The sequence below is a fragment of the Ylistrum balloti genome, unplaced genomic scaffold (assembly GCF_031769215.1).
Source record: "Ylistrum balloti isolate Yb309-2 unplaced genomic scaffold, AGI_CSIRO_Ybal_v1 Utg370964, whole genome shotgun sequence".
NCBI classification, from domain to species: Eukaryota; Metazoa; Mollusca; class Bivalvia; order Pectinida; family Pectinidae; genus Ylistrum; species Ylistrum balloti.
In genome coordinates, this window is record NW_026782542.1 from 1,475,453 (window position 1) to 1,490,477 (window position 15,025).

Below are 15,025 nucleotides of genomic sequence, written 5' to 3' on the forward strand. Positions count from 1 at the left end.
TTCGGTTCATGGTTCAGTATGTCAACATTCACAACATTGACAATGTCACGATTCCTTATAATTAAGAACATGGAGTAAAACTGGTCTTTCCAGATAAAGCTAACAGTGGTGTATCATCATGGACTACTTACAGTACATAAACATTCCTATATAGACAATTATGATAAAAGATTTACAGAAATTCAGCAGAGTCCTGTAATTGTATTGCTCTTGAATTCCTATCTACCTAATTTTACAATGTCTGTAAAACAATGCTGGGCTCAATGCTTTCTACCTTCAACATTAAAGGTAATCTAACCAATGAACAATTTAAAACATTTTTCTTTCAATTTTAGAAGTTTAACTAAAAAATACATGTACAACAATGTAATACCACTCCAATGGTAAAGAACCAATCATATTGTGAAAACCACAACAGTACTTGTATGATTATAGTTTTGTTGAGCTTGAACAACCAATATCAAGTGGTGACAAATACAGACTGCATTATGAGCTAAATGAAACAAATCCATGCAACATTTACATGAACAAATTACATGAATTCTGATAAAAAGATTAAAACCTAATTCTCATAAAAATTGACAACTTTCAATTAATTACAATTTACAGTAATTTTGGGCTCAAATTACCACTACATTTTTGTGACCAAAACACCTTTTAAACCATGTTTGTACACTAATCAAATTAAATACGCTTTCCATCCTAACGACTGGTAATGATCAAAAGTCTCAACTGTATCAACATTATAATTGCCCTTTGTCATAGGGCATTTGGTCTTGAATTTGAATCACCAAATACATTCTACAGAAATTTTATTAAACCAATATCAACAGTCCTGTATACATCATTATTATAAACTTGTGAAGCAGTTTGAATCAGAACTTCATATGAGAAAATCTCAACATAAAATAAGCTGTTGCATCAACAAATCTGATCTTTTTGTTGCAAATTATACGCAACAATTTGGAAACAATTACATCAACAAGTATGTTAAATGTTGGTTTAAAGAATTGATAAAAAGCTTTCACACAAACTCTTTAAAAAGTTCAACAGTTCTGACGCCATGAAATCATCAGATACAAGCATAACAGTATAGAAAGGGAACTTTCATTTCATAAAATCAATTAGGTCTGAAATGGGAAATAAAATGGGAAGGGAGATAACTGATGCATTGCCTACTCACAATTTCATTGAAGCACAGCGCATTTACTTTATTTAATAAAAAGTAGACTCCAAAGTGCAAAAGAATTCCTTGAAAGAACACAATATTCACATTAGTTTCTCTTAAAGTCAGATTTATCAAAATACAAAAACACCTTTGTTCCTTTACCTACTGACACATACCGATTAAACCCAAGGTACCCCAGAATATGTTACAAGTGCATTCACACCTATCCTGATGCATTTAAAACATTTTCAAATGTTTTGGAGGGCTAGGTTAATATAAGGAAAAAATCATACCCTGTCTCCTTATATACGTTATACACAATTCAGGGACGAGAGCCATTTTGACCTTTATTGACAAATTCAAGCCCATACCTAAATGTGAAAAAATGTTATATATAAAGGCATAAAGTCAAGTTTGAGACACTTGTAATTTATTCTATGGTTCCTATGATTTAAAATTTTATGTAAATACTTTTTCAGTTGCTGCACTATTTTCACATTGAATAACCAAAAATCTGATGGCAAAAAGATGACCCTTAATTGGAAATCAGCATAAATGTGCAACATATGTTTCTGAATGCATTCTATTCTATCGTTTTCCAGTACTTAATTCATTACAGCTGCCTGTAATGGCTGCTCATTGCTGTTCAAAAGACTTTCCTCCTCTGAACACAAAATTGTCTCCTCTGTTTGCAGGAAAGGGGACTCTGAGATGACAAATGGATCAGAGCCATGCTGTTGCTCATTGTCTAGTACAATGTAGGACACGTTCTGATCACAATCAAAATCTTGGACATACTGAACCATGACCTTAGGCTCCCCCCACGACCCTGAACAGACATTCACTTTCTCCGAGTGGAGATTTGTTACCATGGCCACCTCAGAATCAACTGCCTCCCCTGTGACCATGGTAGCAGGTTTATTCACGTCTTCTGTTACCATAGCAACGTGATCAGACACAATGTTTGTCTCATTGCTAGATAACTGCATATCTGTTACCATAGGAACACTAGAGGCAGACTGAATGTGAATGTCGTAAATTGTCTGAGCCTCAGAGGACGACACATTTATAACTGGTGTTAGATAAGTTGTAGATGATATAGTAGAAGTATGCTGGGAATTGGGATTAACTATATGAGAACCAGATGATGTTTCAGGTGGAAGTATAATGCTGTTTTCTTCCACCTCCATATTGTTGCATAGATTTAATGTCTGACTTTCATTTCCCACTAACACACTTTCCTGATCATGCTGAGTCCCTATACAGCCAGTACTCAGACTACCAGAATTAGTTTCCAAAGAAGATTTGTCAGCAGTCACTATACAAGAATTGTCCCACTTTTTTAGATCTTCTACACCACACATAACCACTTGAACTCCAGATTTTTGAGAAGTTACTGGTTTTGACATGACAGGTGTAACAACATTATCTACAATTACATTGCAAGAACACTTTGGTAATTCTGCAGTCCTGTCTTCTGCACAAGTCTCCTGGCCACTGCTGCACACCTGTTGTGAAAGACCAGTGTCCACCTGATGCCAGTCACATTTGGGTTGCTCGTTCAGAATTTCTGGCTTTGAAGGCAGATCAATTACATTGATATCTGTGGTATAATTGCTGGAGGCAGATTGGTTATTCATGACTATGATCTGTACACTAGAATCCTCCGCTTCACCAATACATGAGGTAGACTGTACATATGGTATATTTACAAACACAGACGACTTTTCTGATTCTGTTGCTATGTAACCTGCCTCGGTCTGTTTGCCAGCAGAATTGATATTTTGAGGATCTTGATTCTCATCAGAGTAAATTCCGAGAGACTTTGCCACCATTTCCAGCAGATTTGTCCTGTTTTTCATGTCTGGAATGTCTCTAGAGAGACCTAACGGTAAGGACACTGTTCTACCTACAAACTCTGGTGCTAGAGGGTCTTGTGCCAGCTCCTTAAGCTTACTTCCTGGAGGAGGAAAAACCCTCACTTCCTGACTATTAGACTGGGGTACATGCAAGTTTTGTGGAAGCTTTTCCAATAGAGATATATCTTTATTTGGTTGGGAACAGAAATTGTGTGCATTTTTAGGGAATATTAAAGTTTCTTCCTTGTTATACGTGTCATTTGGGAGAGGATTGTGTGTAATAGCTTCTACAACATCCGACACAGACTTACCTGTGCTTTTAAAACTGTCAGATTCCTTGCTAAGACTAGAAAATAGGCTTTCAAACAAATTACGTCCTTCACCTTTTTTTGGGGTTGATTCCTTCGACAACCCTGATTTCATTGAGATTTCATTAAGTGGCATTTGCTTTTGACTCAGGGGTGGACATGAGGAATGATCCTGAGAAGTGTGTTCCGAAGATTCACCACTCTGTGAACTGGACTGAATGGGAAATGTTTCTACCTGAATTTCTTGTTCGTACATTGGACTTGTATCAGAACAATTTTCTGTTTCGCTAGGAAATGAACCAATATTCAATGCAGGCTGAATATCAGTCACCATTTCAGTTATATGGTAACTAGCCCCCAAATCTTTTACATCAGTCTTTCCTTTTTCAAAATTTCTTGTTTCTGGAAGTTCTACTTTACTATGAGCAGATGTATTTTCAAATGTTTCACTCCCTACCATATCTGAACATGGCAAATCTGGCTCAAGGGGTTGTGTGTCTGCCCGAGAAGTTAACAGATTATTTGAAGACTGCAGCATCTTTTCTGTAAAAGATTCAATGTCTGTCTGTACAGCCACTGTAACCTTTTGAACTTTCCTGCACAAGCCGTTAGACCCTGTGTTTACTTTCCCACTGCTGGTTTTACTGATCTGCAATGCTGTGGTCATTATGGCATCCATGAAATGACGCTCCCCCAGTTTCTGTGAATCCTTTGTTTTTGTATTAGAAGTGCTCTCTTCATAACCACTTTCAATGTGAGAGGAAAGTGGTTGTGCTTTGGACCAAATAGAGGAATCCATGTTTGTCATCTCTGCCTTTTGAGAAGTGCACAAGTCAGCTAGAAGATCTGTGAAATGTCGTGCTGATGAGGACTTAGAAGTGGAAGATGTAGCAGTAACATTATTTTGGACATTTTCATTTGGAAATTCAGTCAAGCAATCTTTGGGGCAAACATTATTTTCAATAGACATTGTGACAGGTTGTGTAGAAAGCTGTAATTTGATGTTTCCCTCATCATGTACACCTGTAACACAAGGTGTTGGGACACCTGGTATCTCTTGCTCCAGATTTTCTGTAGTTGAGATTTCAACACAGACAGGCAGTTCCTGACAAGTCTCCCTATCTGAATTCTCCATAGTGTTATCTCCATCTGACAAGAGATCTTCAGTAGGAGAATCCTTCTTTGGTTGTAAATGTTCATATTGACTTTCCTGTTGTTGCTCTGTCACTTTATCCAATGTAATATGTACTTCATCCTTAACCTGTGGTGCTATGTCTTTGTCAGCGGTCAAACCATCTTCAGACTTAGACACTGTCTTTTGTGGTTCATTCACTTTAGATATTGTGCAAGTTTGATCACAGACTGAAATATTTCTGTCTATTCTTGGGCAGAGTTCTTTTATCACATCAGTGTCTGATTGTAGTTTTGGTGAAGGTAAATCCTTTGTCTGAGTGTCAAATATTTGTTCCTGGTTTTCTATTGAAACAATGTCTCTGAGACCAGTTGATTCGGAATATGTTTGCTGTATTGACTTGGAACTAGAATCCTGCTTTTGTGTTTTAGAATATGCGAAATATTTTGAGAATATTTCAGACATATGCTCCTCAACTGATTCTGAACTTTTATGTCCCAATGAGCTGTTAATGGAATATTTTTCTCTACTTTCATTTTGTTCATTGTGTGAAGAATCCAAAGATAATTGAGGCTGTGCAGCAGCATCACTACTCCTTAAGTTTAAAGTTTTGTTCTCATAATTTGTTTCCAAAACTGGTGGTGGCACCTCCTCATTGACTGACAGTGGTAATGGTGATATTACTTTTGTTGATGTATTTGCCAATAGACTAGAATCTCTAATCCTTAAATCAGAAATAACCTCAAGTACCGGAGGTTCAAGGTCAGGACAAGGTGACGGACTAAGTAGAGAGAGGTCCAGATCAGATACTTTTTCTAATACTGGTGGAGGAGTACAAGGTCCAATCACATCAATAATTTCTTGACTAGACAAATGAGGGTTATTTTCAAAATCAGGAGAAAAACCTTCACATACATCCATTGTTTCTTGGTTACAACTATCTTTGTTCAAATGTGCAGATGAAATCATGCCAAGATCATAGAAGAACTTTTCCTTGAATGGTAATGGTTTATATATCAGATGTATGCCAAGAAAAGTATTCTTGTACTCCTTCACTGGTGGGGAGTATATGAACACTGGTGCAGATTTTCGTCTTTTTTTATTTCCTTTCTTTGCTTTAGGCAATATAAAGAGAGTGGTATCTGAGATTCGTCTAACTGGTAGAAGCTGTGGCCGTAACACATTCTTGTTGCTTTTCTTGTTGGTGAGATTCTGTTTAGGTTTCTGTTTGAGTGATGACATATGTTCGACAGTTGCACGTTTGGGTCGAAGGACCTTCTGACACAGATTCCGAGTGTGTTTGATTTTACATGGCACTTTATTGTGTTTCTGAAGAAGCTGTATAGATTTGAACACACGATCGCAGATTCGACACTTTGGTTCTCTTGCTGGTTTTGGTTTCCGTGTTACAGTTTTTGGAAGACATGCCTCATGTTGTATTTCTGTTGTCTTAGGTTTTGAATTTTGACTCTTGACACTATTTAATGTTCCATCCAATTCATCACACCCTTCACCTTGTACCCCTGGATTTTGAATGATACTAGTATCATCTTTGGCCATCATTGTATCATTCACACTCTGAAGATCACATTTGGTGTCCTGACTTTCCTCAGAACTTCCTGTTGTCCGTACACTGTTTGTATTACTATCACTCACATTTTGCAGTGCTGTCTTTTTCAACTTTTTTCTTCTTGACTTAGCTAAGCAGTCTAAACTTCCTTTTCCTCCTATATATTTCCGTTTCTTTTTCACAATTTTATTTGAAACACTTTTTTTCTCTTCCATGGATGTACTTCTGGTTGTCATCTTTTTTGCAGTCTCATGAACTTTGTATTTGGGTGGTTTGGGTGGTGGACGAGATGATGAAGTTGAGGATTTCAATTTGCAAACACAATATTGAATAGTTTGATTTGTTTGGCTATCATTATCATCTAAAAGGTTCCTAAATCCAAAATCATCAACAGTAGGATCATAACAACATCCATTTTCACAACAATTAGAAGATTTTGGTTTGACAACACTGTCCTTTTCTTTATTCAAACACACACTATCATTTGAATTGTCTTTGTTTTGTAACCTTGTGAAACATTCAGACAAAATTGCACTGTCAGCGGCAGATTTTTCAGAAGTCAATATTTCATCTGACTTTGTACTGTTCAAATTATCCTTGTCATTAGAAGATTGAGGCTTTTTATCATTACTTAGTCCCGGGCTCTGAGTGGCAGGCTCTGCAGATGGATCCGCAGCAGATGATACAGGATTATGTGGTCGAGGTGATAGTGAACTAGTAGAGGACGTTCGACTGGCAGGAGGGACAAAACTATGATGCTTTCCAATCTCTGGTTCCTCTCTCGCTATGACCTACTCAATGTGAGAAAAATAAACACTTAAAATAAATATTCAATCACCAAATCATCAAATCACACTACCCTAGCTGTCACAGGAAAAGGAGATGAACATATCATTGTAATAACTCTGTAGTCTTCCCAGATTAATTTTATAATCTGAAATTTTACCTGATCTAATCAAATATCTCAGGGGTTTTTATCTGTTATTTTCACATTGGAGTATTATGGCTTCCTTTATACACTGTAGTTTTCCTTCATACTATTTACAATGTTAGAAAAACTTCAGAAAAAAATCTTACTACTTTATTATGTCATCAACATTTCCCATCCAAAACAAGGTCAATGGGCCACAATATTACAATCTATAAGAATGTCAATTAAGTCTTGGTGATTTTTTTTTTGTCATATAATATGATACAGAATGTAATAGAGTTAAAAAGCAATACAATTACTTTCATGTGAATTAACTGTACACACCTATACTACAATTGAGCTGACTTTGCTTTTTTGACCAAGTCACGATTTATTATCAAAGCAACAAATAAGATACAGCAATTGTTTTGTAAAATTATGAAGAAATTCACTGCACTCAAGACATTGACAATCTAAAAGGACCCAATATTATCCTATATTAATCTTCGCAGCATACTATTTGAACAAATAAAATATATGTCATACTTAACAATGATATACATGTAATTTCACTGTCAAGTCTTTAAAACTCACTTTGAAAGCATTGTTAATTGTAAGAGCAGTTTCTTCATGAATGATTCATTCATACTGTCCTGTATGTATCATCATATAAACAAAATTTGAGACATATTAACACTTGGGCTGTATTGTACTAATTTCTTTACTCAACAGGAGAAATTTAACCCTTTGCCACATATTAGCCTATAGACCACACCACATGTAATGAAACGAGACTAGTGCTTAGTGATTACCAATAACACTCTCAGCATAGTCGCGTTCTTAAATTTTCTATTTTTACATCTTTTTATATAATGAAAATTTATCACCAAAAAATAGACCCTTTTGTTTTACAAATTTCTCATTGATTTTAATTGTGTGCTTCAAATTAATATTTGTTCATATTTAAAAGTCACTTTTATGATGAAAAATAAATAAATGGCGTTGCAACTGGTTTGTTTGGACACCACATACACAAGTAGAGGAGTGTTTACATTGAGATAGAGTGTGGGCATCAAAAGGCATTTACATGTGCCAAAGGGATGGAAAACAGCTTCTATTGCCAATAAACAGTTGTGATTAACAATAACTGCAGTAGAAATCTTTATGATGAATGTGATTTGTGGTTACTGTTTGGTGTGTATCGACACTATTCACTTGTATTTGTATAATAAACAGTATAAACATAACCTGTGCTTCATCAGGGAAATTGGATCATAACAATGTCAAATAAGTAACCTCTGATAGGATTTGTAACATCTAAATAGGAAAATGTCAATCTGGCAAAAACATTAACTCTGACAGAATAATGGTTAATCAGACTTAAAATGTACCCGGTACATTTTAAGTTATTGAATCTTGGTCACGTACCATGACTAAGAGTATAGGACCTCAGAAGGTTCTACAATTTTGGAAGAAATTAAAAGTTATCAAAATTAATGAAAAACTAAAAAACAAACTGTTGCAAAGGGAGTTAAATGACACAAAATGTCTACCTACCAAGTTCAAATGTTGGTACTGTAACAGTCTGAAAGGAAAACCAAAGGTTTAAAGAACTACGTACCAGAAAACGGAACAAAATAACAAAAATATTCAATGTTATCTGGCCTAGATGTGTTTGTGATATTGAAGATGACCTATGATGACCTATGGCTGGCCTAAGTCAGAGTTAAATCCTTACCTCAGATATCAGTTGGAGGTCATCTGGTTCAATGTTTGGCTGCAGAACTACTTGTTGTTGGGCCACTTCTGGACACATAGCAACCTGTGGAACAATGTTCTCCAGCGTGGCAACCGTCTCAACAGTAACTGCTTCAAACTGTGGCTACAAGATTAAAACATGCCTGTAAATTAAACTGATGACAATATAGATAAGTCCATGTAAGAAATAAACACAAGTTATCAGTAACCTACTAACACAGAACTACTTGATATTTCCAATACATAAACCTATGCTTACATCTATATCCTAGGACACTTCAAATCTCATTATAAACAATGCATTATCTATTAAGAAATTAAGGTGTATCAGATAATCTGATATGGGATTTGATAATTGTGTACTTGACAGCTTGATTTAAGAAAGTGATCATTGAACTATTAAAGAGATAGTGGACAATTTCTGTTGAAATTTATTTACTTTTTGTACAAATATAACAGGGTTGAGATGATAAACATAACATACTATACAATATATATCAAGGTATATATATATGATGCTTTTGATACATATCACAACAAATGTGTATGCTCAAAAGTTCAACTTTATCAATGATTGAGTGCATAATGTTATTTAGTGAAGCCATGTTTCAGAGGTAAATACTACCAAATATTTCTCTTTTTATTAATTTCTAGTACTTTTTGGGTACGACTGCACAGTTGAACAAAACATTGCTGAATGATTAGAGAGTATCAGCCCATTTTTTAGAGTTTGACAAAAATTGATTTATATTTAAGTACTTTTAGCACATTTTGAATTGTGTTACTGGTAAACAAAACAAATTGATACGACACACTAAAAAGTATCCTGATATGAAATGAAATGTTACATTTTGTATAATGTTGCAGCACTAAAATATAATGTTCATCAAAGCACACAATTATAATAAAGCCCTGATTAAACAAATCAATTAATTTCAAAACAATATTAAAGATATAAACTTTTCACATGCAGTTGTAGGTAGTGTTTACATAAGCTATGTATACATTATGTTGTACCTGATTATGATCTTCGTAGTGGTCTGGGTTTGTGGTAATGACATAATGTGTGTCCACATCACCTAGATCATCAGCGCCTAAAAGTTGGTATGTGGTCGCCTGCTGCTCTTGCTGCTGTTGCTGTTGCAACACCTGGGCAGCCTTCAAAAGAGACTCAATCTGATTGGCTACCACTTCGTCAGCTACATCAGACCTCATGGCCAGCGACTGTTCCATTTGCTGTAGGTTTGCCTCCAGACTATTCAAGGCACTGGCCTTCTCGTCATCATCTCCATGTTGATCTTTTTGCTGAAATTCAGGTAAAGTTATTGATACACCGGTCACGGGGATCACCGCCTCCTCATATGGAACAGATTTCCTGCATGGGTGCTTCACATGCTCTCGCATTTCATCAAGTGAAACAAACACACGTTCACAAATCTGACATTTCAGATCATTCATGACAAGTTTGCGGATTTTGCGTTTTGATACAGAAGGCTCTGGTTCTTCCATCTGAGCAAGATTTGATACCACAACACTGCCTTCAGTCGTACCTGCCACCACTTGCAATATTCGACCATCTGTACTAACAATCTCTTGACGTGGATTAGAGGAAACAATTTTTTTGCAGGTTTTACTGTGCCTCCATCTTTGAATGGGATCAATAAATTTTGCCATGCAATGGCGACACCAGAAGAGACGTTTGGATGGGTTACTGAGGTTGTGACATGGGTGACTTGAAGACTGCCCTCCAGCACCACTGCCACCACCACCTCCACTGCCTGTAGCCATAGTTTTGATAATTCTGCTTCACCTAAAGACAAGCATATAGATAAGTCAAGTAAGCATACAAGTAAGAATAAGATGATGTATAGTTTCAGTGAGCATGTGCGATACAATTGCATCAGATATATATATATATATAGCTTTTAAATAGCTGTTAGTAAAAACACTTCCAAAGTAGTCAGACTGTCTGTATATTAATGTTTGTTTTTAATTTTTTTCTCATCACAAGGTTGCCAAGGTCAGTGATTTTTTAGCCCCAATATTTGAGTCCTGGACTCATGCTTTTTCAGTGGAACTAACTCAAATTAAGAGACCATATGATATATCTTAGAATTGGCACTAGTCAAAAGTTTGGCATTGATGTTCTGTACTCACTTTTAAAAATATTACAAAAATTACTACAGGAGAACAATTGTTTCCCTTGACAATTTGCAGCATGGGCAATTTTAAGACCAACCAAGACTGCTTAATATAAACCCATTACCCAGTGGTGTTGGGATGTTTAATATATGGGATGTTTAACTTATATTTTCAACTGTTAAGAAATAAAGGATTCATTCTATTCTCCTTCATGTTGGATATCACAACAGAGAAGCCAGGTGCATATGTCTGCCTCTGTATTGGCAGCAGTTAGCACTATCAGATTAGTATGCAGATTTATTATTTATTAAGCATCATTGGTGTTTATAAAGCATATCTGCGAGTCTTACAATTTTTAAATTATCTGTTCATCATAACAAGGATAGTCTTCAGGCATTTCTATGACCTGGTTTGTGTACGATATTGTGTGATGAGGAATATGAAACCAGAGATGTTTTTGTGTTATCTATATATGTCTCTGATAAAAGTCATAAAATGAATATTGGATGAATTCTTTCTTATAACTGAGTTTATTCCCTTTTAAATCAATGTGATACATAAAACATTGCCAATCAAAGAAAATTTATCTATCCACAACTAAACAAATTTTAGAAATATCAACAGGAATCTTGGTACAATACATCTTCTGATGTCGCTCACTTCCTTGTGCAATTTAGGCAATAGTGTCTGAAGATGTTTAAAGATTACCCTTAGTATAAAATATGCCAAGCTGTCATTCAAGATAAAGAAAAATATTTTCACACATGAAACTGACACTTTGTATTCTAAAGCATTACAATAATAATTAGTACATATCTTGTAATGTCAATAATTTTATTTTCCTGCAGTACTTAAAGGTAGTCCATCCCTTCATATTTTATAGGATAAAACTTCATGAAAAGACTTTTACTTAATGGTAGATATACTTACACCACAATAAACACACCACATATTAGATAAATACTTCTTAACTACTGATCAAGATATTGACAATTTTAAGGAATTAAACATTCTGTTCATAAATTCCCTTGTAAAACATAAGTAATATATACATACTGTATAAATATCATTAAGATTTATAATTATTACATTGCTATGCTAAAAGTTTTATGATTTTCTGAAGTAATGAAATAATCGTCAACCTTCTCGTAAAATCTTATCTCTTTTACTGGCAAAATTGCCTTCACAACCTGTTTTTTTTTTATAATGAAAATTTACATTCTGCATAATCTCTGATAATTACGATTGTACCATTAGTGTGTCTTTACCACTGCTGAGTAACCATCATGTTTTTCTACACTTATTTATAAACTGATTTTGTTAAATTTACTTTGATTACAAAATTTTCCACCCTTACACAATCCCTAGGTTTCGTCTTGGGAGCAGCAAACACAATAGAAAATACCAATATAGAGAACATGGTATAAAAAGAAACAGATTACCAGTCTCTGGAAGGAGTTGCATTACAGAAAGAAAGGCCATCTATGTTAAGATATGTAATTCAAGATGCTGCCCTCAAATGTATAGGTGTGATGCTGGTGACAGTGGTGCAAAAAATCTACACCCCCTCCACCCCACCAAAATAACCCAAAGTAACCCTGGGCTGCTGATTTTCTGAAGATGTTTTTATTCCAAGCAGACACTGAAGAACCTATGATCATTTCCAATCATAACAACTAGATTATATAAGTTCATGATTGACACATATCTCATTCTGAACACTTAGTCTGTCAATTTTAGTAAAGTTTGTAGTACAATACCCATAGCAACAGTATACTTGCATGGCAGGTTTGAAAGATAGCAGCATTATCATAGCATACAACTGCTATTGGGGGTTTGCGGATAACTAATAGCAAACTTTGGACAAATAAGAAAGCAAGAATTTTTAGTTACTTCTAGATACTGTGACAATAGGCTAAAAGCTGTGTTACCTACAGCCTAAATTGTGTAGTATATCAGGATTGCAAATAATTTGTGAAGCAAATTGCTTATATCGAATCTTTTGGAATTTTTGTTAATCTATAACACTTAATTTTGGAAGTGATGTTGAAACATTCATAGAAAAACATTATTTTTCAAATTTGTCAATGGAACCAATGGGTTCAATGGGGAAATCCTAGCAACATTCTCTGTAAGTGACGAGATTCACAATGAGTCAATGATGCATCTCTATAGTTAGGACTTGTGAAAATCATGGACAATTCAAAGCAGTAGAATTGAATAACACAGTTCAAATTACATTGAACGTGATGCTTATTTGAAAGTTTCGCGATATCTAAATCCGAACACATTCCCTTGGCTTCCCGTACCGAAATATATAATGTACAGTACAGTACTGAATATCAGCCAAAATCATTCATGAATGACCGATATCTATTAGTACATTTGTCATGTCTTTAAAGCTTAAGCTTCGGTGAAATATCGACAAATGTAATTGTAAAAACCGAAGATTGTACCGTTTACGACCATATATTCCAAAGAACCTGGTATTACATCAAAAAACGCTAATGTTGTTGCTAAGAACTGCTTCAGTATTCGGTACGTTTCGCCATTAGAGTTACTTCCCTTGAATATCAGGTACAATGCTTATGTCAAGAACAACAATAGTTTGTGCAGATATTAAAATCACTACCGCATACTTACGTCGCACCCATAAATTGATTATTTTCCATTACATTCGGCATGGTAATACCATGTGGGATTTATTAGTAGGATTTCATACCATCCATTTACATTCCGCCTGCATTTCAAAGCTTCCTGTGTGTGTTTAGTAGATGGCGCCACTAACATGCATATGTAATGACCCGAAACTTTGTATTGACCTTCACCCATTATTTCTTAAGAGGTACAAAAACATAATAAGGTAATAAAGGATATTCAGAAATGAAACTAAATCGTAAATCTACATATGCTAGTCATAGTAAAGTGTTGTCTGAATTACTGAAGACAGGCACGTACTTTCCCTCCAAAGGGAAGAAACTCTTTCCCGATTTATCGTTCGGATTTTTCCGGTCATCTATTGGATGAATACCAAGAATTCCGAATAGAATAGTTACTGTTTACAAATGGCGAGCACAGACAGCGAGCAGTCATGCAACGAAACATAAGGTTAAATTTGAAGCCGTTTTCGGAGTCTTTGCGCTGTGTATAGGTAAATTGATGAAAGATAAAATGTGATATGATAATGAAAAAACCTTCAAAAGGGTTTGAAACATTTTACGAACTGAGAGGGTCCAAAGAAACTTTGACGCATCATCCCATTTCACAGGATAAAATCGCACCAACTCACAAGACACATAAGTTTAAGTCTGAAAGCATGTCTACAAGTGCTTCTTTTGAAAAATAACGAGACAAAATGATATTTTTTTTAATCACTGGCTGATATTTGTCATCTTGGTATTACCATTCAGTCCGCTTTGAAAAGGAATACCCATTTTTTAGATAATAGAAAATATCACAAAAAAAAAAAAAACAAAAAAACAAAATACACAACAATACCACTGTAGGCTTCCTAAGCAGCAATTTGAACATTTCATCTGCTAACATCACAGAAAAGGCCTGTAAGGCCCTTGTATGCTCTCAGGTAGAATATGCCGTCGTAGTATGGACCCTTACTTGTAAAAAGATAGACAAGGTTGAGATGATCCAGTGCAGGGCCGCTCTTTTCGTTGTAAATTGCAATCCTAACATCTGAAAGGGCAAACCTTGCAGGCCACAGAAAAGATGCGAGGTTGGTAATGTTTTGCATAATATACAATTAAAAAATTGCCATTAAGTCCAAACATCTCAGACCAACTCCAGGACAAACTAGGTAGAGTCATCAATTTTCCCACCAAACTATTTCTTGTAAAACAACTGTCAGGAGAGAATCCTTCTTTCCTTGAACAATCTGAGAATTAAACAACCTCCTTTCCGAAACTGTCTCTGCTAAATCCTTACTTTCCTTCAAAGTTGCGATTTCTGCCCATCAATATTAATTCTGTTACCGTCTATTCATAGTATGCATTTTGTCTCTCTCAAACATGACATAACCTTTGTTTAGTTGAAGTAGGTAACTACTTAGTAGAAGTATAAAGCCTTTTGTGTGTGTAATAAGGGAGCTGTCCAATGTCTCTACACCTCCGACACACATGCTCCCGACACGTATGCTGCTGCCACACACACACCATGTGTGCACA

At 35.4% G+C, this 15,025-nt stretch overlaps 1 protein-coding gene across 1 annotated transcript; it reads right to left on the minus strand.

Annotated features, from left to right (window-relative positions):
* Positions 1-232: 232 nt before the first annotated feature.
* On the minus strand, positions 233-13,580 carry LOC132559757 (uncharacterized). The gene is made up of 4 exons (XM_060224382.1): positions 13,491-13,580; positions 9,723-10,515; positions 8,686-8,829; positions 233-6,828 (listed from the first exon to the last, which is right to left on the minus strand). The coding sequence occupies exons 2-4, from the start codon at positions 10,491-10,493 to the stop codon at positions 1,774-1,776; spliced, it is 5,970 nt and encodes a 1,989-aa protein (XP_060080365.1). The 5' UTR covers positions 10,494-10,515; positions 13,491-13,580; the 3' UTR covers positions 233-1,773.
* Positions 13,581-15,025: the final 1,445 nt, after the last annotated feature.

Bases quoted from the DNA above. Each gene is read 5' to 3' on its own strand.
- LOC132559757 (XM_060224382.1), bottom strand. From the start codon at position 10,493: ATGGCTACAGGCAGTGGAGGTGGTGGTGGCAGTGGTGCTGGAGGGCAG. The intron at 8,830-9,722 runs GTACAACATAAT...TTAATCTTGTAG, and splicing joins ACTACGAAGATCATAATCAG to CCACAGTTTGAAGCAGTTAC. The intron at 6,829-8,685 runs GTAAGGATTTAA...CACATTGAGTAG, and splicing joins ACCTCCAACTGATATCTGAG to GTCATAGCGAGAGAGGAACC.